General features: G+C 46.4%; 1 protein-coding gene across 1 annotated transcript in view; it reads right to left on the minus strand.

The window, feature by feature from the left end:
- The window catches only part of LOC109916148 (BRO1 domain-containing protein BROX-like), a 9897-nt gene extending 6356 nt beyond the window's left edge, over positions 1-3541 (minus strand). Inside the window, exons 1-2 of the mRNA XM_020515856.2 lie at positions 3436-3541; positions 1140-1221 (exon numbers count right to left, since the gene is read on the minus strand). Coding sequence (XP_020371445.2) covers positions 1140-1221; positions 3436-3444 — 91 coding nt within the window. The 5' untranslated portion in view covers positions 3445-3541. The remainder of the gene's footprint in view (positions 1-1139; positions 1222-3435) is intronic.
- Positions 3542-8405: the final 4864 nt, after the last annotated feature.

Below are 8405 nucleotides of genomic sequence, written 5' to 3' on the forward strand. Positions count from 1 at the left end.
CCTCATAAGACCTTCCCTCCATACCAGGCAACATCCTGGTAAATCTCATCTGCACCTTTTCCAATGCTTCCACATCCTTCCTATAATGCGGCGACCAGAACTGTACGCAATACTCTACGTGCGGCCGCACCAGAGTTTTTGCTCTTGTGCTCACTGGTAGCTCATCTGTGACTGAGCACACTGTGGGCACATAGACTGGTTTGCCTTTCCTCCACGTACTGGAAATCTTTCAGCCTTCACTTAATGCTGCCACATTACAGAAGGCTTCAAATCATTGTTGGTGAACAAACAGCGGGGGGTAAGCACAGCACAGTTCCTTGTAATGGACTACAAGTCGTTCTCCTATAATGCGATAGTTGTGTTCTTGTGTGATCTTGTGCTACAGAAAATCACATTATAGGGAAATTGCTACATCTGCACGGCAGAAAGTTTGCGTTCTCGAAACAGTAACCACTATTCATCAGTTGCGTTAAAGCCAATTCATGTTAACAAAACATGCGTCCTGGTAGAACTGTCTATACTTTGGAACAAAAAGTTCTGAGGAAGGGTCACCAGACCCGAAACATTAACTCTGTTTTTTCCTTCACAGATGCTGCCAGACCTGCTGCACTTTTCCAGCAACTTTGTTTTTGTACTTTGGAATATGGATAGTAGGTACCTCACACATCAATTAAAGCAGATGCAATGGGGACAAAGTCCAGACAGAGATGCAGGCCCTGGCAGTCTGAGCTTTGACTTTAGCCTGGCCACAGACTACATGATAGTAACAGTGTCTTTGTAAACGTTATTCTAATGTTTTTACCTAAAGTGGGAAAGCATCGAATCAAATCAGCATGCATGGGACCAACTCTAATCCCGAGTATTGCAGCCAATCCAGAAATTGCCCCAATGAACAGATGTTATATTGAACAGTTCAGTCGTGCTTACAAACAATAGCTGAAGGTGATAATCTCAAACAAAACTGATTTAATCAAACAGGCACACATCATAAGCTCAGTACCCGTTTCAGGGATGTCTTCCCAGCCAAGATAATTGCCCTGAAATGGTAGAATATTAATGCTAAATGAGTCTAAAGTGTTTTCAGTCAAAACTGCCAGGCACCGTCCCTATCGAACTAATAATCTATTCTTTATACTCACACTTCTCTGCTTCTTGAAGTGATCGGATGGCTTCCCCACATTTGTCACCGGCCAACAGGGTCTGGCCATTGTAACAATATGCCTGTAACATAACATTGACAGGATGAAGAACCCACACATTGCTAAAAAATGACCTGATTGTCTTAACCTGAGAGGCATCAAACCCTCCCGAGAGGATACAGTGGATCCAGCCCAAGGTCAACAGAGAAAGGGCTCTCTTGCCTAATTAATGCTCACTGCCACCTACCCCTCAGAACCTTTCCCAGTATAGTAGGCTGCCACAGGTAAACCTCGTCTGATCTCTTATTTAGGGCTGGAGAACTCTGACTGTACACACCATCGAAGCAGCACATTTTGTAATCACCATTCTGTTTCTGGCAATGCCACAAATAGCTCAGTAATATTTAAATAATTATTTGCACTAGAGATACATGCCTGGTACCCAAGTTCAAATGAAAAAGTGTCAAAGAAACAACAGACAAAATGATGGGGCCACAAAGCTTAGGAAGACCATCAGCTCCCCGAAACCATACAGAGGGGAGTTGCAGCACTCTCTGTGGCCAGTCCTATTATACAGCAAAATGGGGCATCAGTTGTGAGTATTTCATTTTTATTGCTGGAAATTTTATTTAGTTTTATTTTACTTAGTGTGTGCATTGACAAAGCCAAACAACATCTTCGTCAGCAGCTAGATGGAGTTCTTTATTCTCACCTTCAAGTATAGTCAACAGACACTCCTTAACATTGAGTGTTATTGTTTGGACAGTGAAATAACTGCTCTGAATAATTTTACATCCATTTACATTGGGTAGCTGCGGAGCAGCCTTGGCCAGTCTGGAAACAATTTGAAAGGAACCACTGTTGCCATTGGAAATCAAAGTTGGGTGGATAGGTAGTCGGGTCTACAATGAAACTGGTTTCTGGCAGATTTTTCTTTCCAGCAAATCCATCAACCATAGGTCTTCAGCTGTTATCCCCCAGCGTGGTGGGTTTAACCATATGGGATGGGATGAAGGGAGGCACACTGCTGATGGATTTAGGAAGTCACTGACACAGGACAGGCTTGATTTAAGGTAGATCGTCTCCAGTCAGGAGCCACGGAAGGTGAGTTGGCTGAAGAGTGACTGTGGTAAAGCATGTTGTTGAGTTGTATATCAATAAGTTTGATGTGGACAGAGTGGTACCATATTGGGGCACATTATTCTACCTGATGGTAAGAGCAGGCGTTCTTAAAGTCTTGGCTGGTGATCCTCATGAGGAATAAGCCAGTTTACTGAAGATGTTGTTATGGGATTGTTATTTTCTGACATCTTGATGAGGTGCTGTCTGTATTTAAAGGTTCTGTCAAGGAAGGCATCTAAATAAATAGGGCAGGTATCATGCTTCAGACCTGGCCATCATCCAGAGATGGAGAACATGCGAATAGGTTAAAACCAAGCAGGTTTTTGACAAGGAAGAAACAGCTGTGATCAGGTCCTCACATGAGCCACTTGAATTGGAAATGACCTTTAAAGCAATCTCAAAATTGGTCAATTTCTTCAATCTTATTGCCCAATATCAAAATCTCAAGAGTTCTCCCTCCCTGGGTCACTGATTGCATTGATTTTCTCCTCCAGGACAGATAGTGCAGGTTGCACATGGTCCTGGTGGAAACAGAAATGGGCTACTCCAGGTGTTTGTCTTATACTCAACCCTGTTCAAAATCTACACCAACATCCTACAACAACCTGGACCCACAGGTCTCTCTCTGCAGACAATATCTTCAGTGGCATAGGGGCTCAGAATTTTCCAGCACTGGAAGTTGTATTATGCAATGACATTGCAAAGCTGGCCAACTACTGCAAGATATGGCACCTACAATTGAGCACCAATAAGACAGTCTCTAGAACATTCCATCTTCCACCTTCATATCTATGGCAAAGACTCAGTGTTCTCATTGTGCCACCCATCAGTAGCTGACCTCCATTGGGAAAGCAATGAGCCTCCTCACAAACCAAACTCAGCATGCCTGCTCTTGAAGAATCCCTGTATCACAGAACCAAAACCCATCAACAATGAGATCCTGTTGCTGCAAATGCATTAGTCATATAAAAAAAGCATTAGAGAGATTAGTTTTCATCCAGCAGAGCAATTAACTGTCCAGAGGGGGAAAAAGGCATTTCCTTCAAGAAACTGTTACTCTGATCAGATCCTCAGATCCCAATCCCACATTTCAGGGATCAATGAACCAGCACCAAACACCACAACATCATAAAATTAGCAACCTTCTGCTTGAATTTGCTGGTTTAACACTTACATAAGCCATGTAGAAGGAGTTCTTAAGCTGTAAATACTTCCTCCATTTTGCTGTGTAAGTTGGATCCAAGGTGGTAAGAGTGTGATCTGAAGGAGGAAAATCAGATGTAAACTACAGTCTTTAAAGTCAGTTCCACTTCCATTACCACTCACTTTGCCATTTCATTCCATGACATCTTGGTAATTTAATTCTCCCTCTCCAATTCATCCTGTTTATCCTCCCTTACTCTCCACCCTACACTTCTAATGCATAAAACACACCATATTTCTACCTCCAGCATGGCAGTTAACTGTCAGTTATCATCAAGTGGAACATTGGTAGAGTGATTGGCCATGTCAACGGGAGTCCACTTCTTAATCAGCACTTTGCTTCGTACAGTACAAATACATTTATTATTCTTATGAACTGTCCTGATGAATACAAGATAAAAAGCTTCAACAAAATGTGAGAGAACAAGGTGTAGAGCTGGATGAACACAGCAGGCCAAGGAGCAGAGGAGCAGGAAAGCTGACGTTTCGGGACTGGACCCTTCTTCAGAAGTGGAGGAGGGGAAGGGGATTCTGAAATAAATAGAGAGGGGGCGAGGTGGATGGAAGATGGATAAAGGTGCAGATTGGTGGAGAGGAGACGGACAGGTCAAGGAGGTGGGGATGGAGCCAGTAAAGGTGTGCGTAGGTGTGGAGTGTGAGGGGGAGTTGAAGTGGTTCGTGACTGGGAGGTGCAGTCGTTTGTAGTGAACCGAGCATTGGTGTTCCACAAAGCAGTCTCCAACCTCCGCTTGGTTTCCCCGATGTAGAGGAGGCCACATCGGTAACAGCGGATACAGTATACCACATTAGCAGACGTGCAGGTGAACATCTATTTAACGTGGAAGGTTTTTTGGGGCCTGGGATTGGGGTGAGGGAGGAGGTGTAAGGGCAGGTGTAGCACTTCCTGCGGTTGCAGAGAAAAGTGCCGGGGGTGGTGGGGCGAGTGGGGAGTGTGGAGCGGACAAGGGAATCACGGAGAAAACGGGCCCTCCGGAAGGCAGATAAGGGTGGGGAGGGAAAAATGTCCTTGGTAGTGGGGTCAGATTGCAGATGGTGGAAGTGGCGGAGGATGATGCATTGGATCCGGAGGTTGGTGGGGTGGTACGTGAGGATGAGGGGGATTCTGTTTTTATTGTTATTGCGGGGAGGGGGTGTGAGGGATGAATTGCAGGAAACGCGAGAGATGCAGTCGAGGGCGTTTTCGACCAGAGGAGGGGAAGTTGCGGTCCTTGAAAAACGAGGATATCCTGGATGTCCGGGAGTGGAATGTCTCATCTCGGGAGCAGATGCGGCGGAGGCGAAGGAATTGGGAATAGGGGATGGCATTTTTGCAGGAAGGTGGGTGAGAGGAGGTGTATTCTTGGTAGCTGTGGGAATCAGTTGGCTTGCAACAGATATTGGTTTCCAGGTGGTTGTCAGAGATGGAAACAGAGGGGTCCAGGAAGGGGAGAGAGGTATCTGAGATGGTCCAGGTGAACTTAAGGTTGGGGTGGAAGGTGTTAGTAAAGTGGATGAACTGTTCGAGCTCCTCATGGGAGCACAAGGTGGCACTGATACAGTCATTGATATAACGGAGGAACAGGTGGAGGATAGGGGCAGTGTAGCTTCAGAACAGGGATTGTTCCACGTATCCTACAAAGAGGCAGGCATAGTTTGGGCCCATGCGGGTACCCATGGCCACCCCCTTTGTCTGTAGGAAGTGGGTGGAATTGTAGGAAAAGTTGTTAAGGGTGAGGACGTGTTCAGCTAAGCTGACAAGGGGGTCAGTGGAGGGGGACTGGTTGGGTCTGCGGGACAGGAAGAAGCGGAGGGCCTTTAGGCCACCTGCATGATGAATGCAAGTATATAGGGACTGGACATCCGTGGTGAAGATGAGGTGTTGGGGACCAGGGAATCATAAGTTTTGGAGGTGGAGGGCATGGGTGGTGTCACGGATGTAGGTGGGGAGTTCCTGGACCGGGGGGAGAAAATGGAGTCGAGATAAGTGGAGATAAGTTCGGTGGGCAGGAGCAGGCGGAGACAATGGGTCAACCAGGGCAGTCGGGTTTGTGGATTTTTGGAAGGAGATAGAAACGGGCGGTGCGGGATTGGGGAACTGTGAGGTTGGAGGCTGTGGGTGGAAGGTCACCTGAAGTGATGAGGTTGTGGCTGGTCTGGGAGATGATGTTTTGGTGGTAAGGGGTGGGGTCATGATCAAGGGTGCAGTAGGAGGAGGTCTCAGAGAGCCACTCCACCAACCTCCGGATCCAACGCATCATCCTCCGCCACCTGCAATCTGACCCCACCAACAAAGACATCTTTCCCTCCCCACCCTTATCTGCTTTCCGGAGGGACAACTCTCTCCGTGACTCCCTTGTCCGCTCCACACTCCCCTCCAGCTCCACCACACCCGGCACTTTTCTCTGCAACCGCAGGAAATGCTACACCTGGCCCCACACCTCCATCCCAGGCCCCAAGAAAACCTTCCACATTAAACAGATGTTCACCTGCACACCTGTTAATTTGGTATACTGTATCCGCTGTTCGCGATGTGGCCTCCTCTACATCAGGGAAACCAAGCGGAGGTTGGAGACCGCTTTGTGGAACACCAACGCTCGGTTTGCGACAAGCGACTGCACCTCCCAGTCGCGAACCACTTCAACTCCCCCTCCCACTCCTTGGACGACATGTCCACCCTGGGCCTCCTCCAGTGCCACAACGATGCCACCTGAAGGTTGCAGGAACAGCACATCATATTTCGCTTGGGAACCCTGCAGCCGAATGGTATCAATGCGGACTTCACAAGCTTCAAAATCTCCCTGCCCCCGACCACATCCCAAAACCAGCCCAGCTCGTCCCTGCCTCCCTGACCTGTCCGACCTTTCTCCCACCTATCTATTCCTCCCACCTCAACCCCCACCCCCACCTCCTACCTACCAGCCTCATTCCCGCCTCCTTGACCTGTCAGTCTTCCCTTGACTGACCAACCGCCATCCTAACTCCCCACCTACACACTTTTACTGGCTCCATCCCTGCCTCCTTGACCTGTCCGTCTCCTCTCCACCTATCTGCTCCTTCATCCATCTGCCTCCCCCTCTCTCCCTATTTATTTCAGAATCCCCTTCCCCTCCCCCATTTCTGAAGAAGGGTCCAGACCCGAAACGTCAGCTTTCCTGCTCCTCTGATGCTGCTTGGCCTGCTGTGTTCATCCAGCTCTACACCTTGTTATCTCAGATTCTCCAGCATCGGCAGTTCCTACTATCTCTCTTCAACAAAAGTGCTCTCTTTCAACAATAGGCCAGTTCTGTACTACCAAACGAGTTTGACTTCTCCTCGATTTCATTTAAAAGTCATATTGAATTCAAAACAAACTTTGTTGTTGTATTCACAGGTGCTCCCAGACCTGCTGAGTTTTTCTAGCACTTCCTCTGGTAACGAGCAGACAGATGGAGCTGTTGCCTGACAAGTACTCGGGTCCTGATGGATTTCATCCCAAGGTCATAAAAGAGGTAGATAATGATGTGGTGGTGTTAATTTTCCAAAATTCACTAGATTCTGGATAGGTTCCATTAGGCTGGGAAGTAGCAAGTATAATGCCTTGATTCATGAAGAGAGACAGAAAGCAAGAAACTATCAACAAACTAGCTTGCTATGTCACGGGGAAGGTGTTAGATTCAGTTACTGAGGTAATAGCTGGGCAAAACCCAAAACTCATTACCTCGAATTTCGCTAGGTAGGAGTTTTTTGTGAAAGGAAAATCACATTTAACCAATTTATTGGAGTTCTTTGCTATGGATAAAGGGGACCTGTGGACGGACTATACTTAGATTTACAGAAGGCATTTGACAAGATCACCTAAAAGGTTACTGTGCCAAGTAGGAGCTCATGGTGTAGGGGGTGACACAAGAGCATGGACAGAAAATTACCTGGCTGACAGAAACCAAGAGTATGCATAATGCGGATCTGCAGGTCAGCAGGATGTGATGAGCAGAGTTCCACAGGGGTCTGTGCTGGGGCCTCAGCTTCTTGCAATTATATCAATGACTTGCTGGGGCCTCAGCTTTTTACAATTTATACTTGTGACTTAGATGAGGGAAATATAGGCATGGTAGTCAAATTTTCAGATGACGCAAAAATAGGTTGGAAATTACGCTATGAAGACAACACAAGGATATTACAGATTGACAAATGGAGCACAATGTGGAAAAGCATGAAGTTAATCACTTTGGCAGGAAGAATAGAAATATTGAATATGGCTTAAACAGAGAACAACTGCAAAATTGAGATGGTGCAGAGGAATCTAGGTGGTCTACTGCTCGATTCACAAGTCAGCGTAGAGGTAGATCAGGTAATCAAGAAAGCTAATGGGATGCTTTCATTAATTACAAGTGGAATTGAACATAGGATATTATGCTTCAGTTTTGCAAAGCATTGGGGAGACCACATTTGTAATAGTCTGCAGTTTTGGTCTCTTTATTTAAGGAATGATGGAAGTGCATTGGAAGCTGTTCAAAGAAGGTTTAATAGATTGATGCTTGGAATGAGCGGGTTGACTTACGAGGAAAGTTGGACAGGCTGGGCTTCCCTTCACTGAAGGTTAGAAAGGTGAGGGTGAGTTCACTGAAGCGTTTGGATGGTCTGGACAAGCTGAATGTGGAAAGAATGCTTTCTCTTGTGGACCAGTTGAAAATGTGGGACATCTAAAAATCGGGGTTGATATTTAGGGACAGCTCAGGAGTTACTCTTTTCTCTCAAAAGGTTGTGCAACTTTGGAACTCTGCCTCAGAAAATGGAGTCATTAAATATCTTTGAGGTAGAACATAGAACATAGAACATTACAGCGCAGTACAGGCCCTTCAGCCCTCGATGTTGCACCAACCTGTGAAACCAATCTGAAGCCCATCTAACCTAAACTATTCCATTATCATCCATATGTTTATCCAATGACCATTTAAATGCCCT

This window comes from Rhincodon typus, unplaced genomic scaffold (assembly GCF_021869965.1).
Source record: "Rhincodon typus isolate 14 unplaced genomic scaffold, sRhiTyp1.1 hic_rhity00003594, whole genome shotgun sequence".
Classification (NCBI taxonomy): domain Eukaryota; kingdom Metazoa; phylum Chordata; class Chondrichthyes; order Orectolobiformes; family Rhincodontidae; genus Rhincodon; species Rhincodon typus.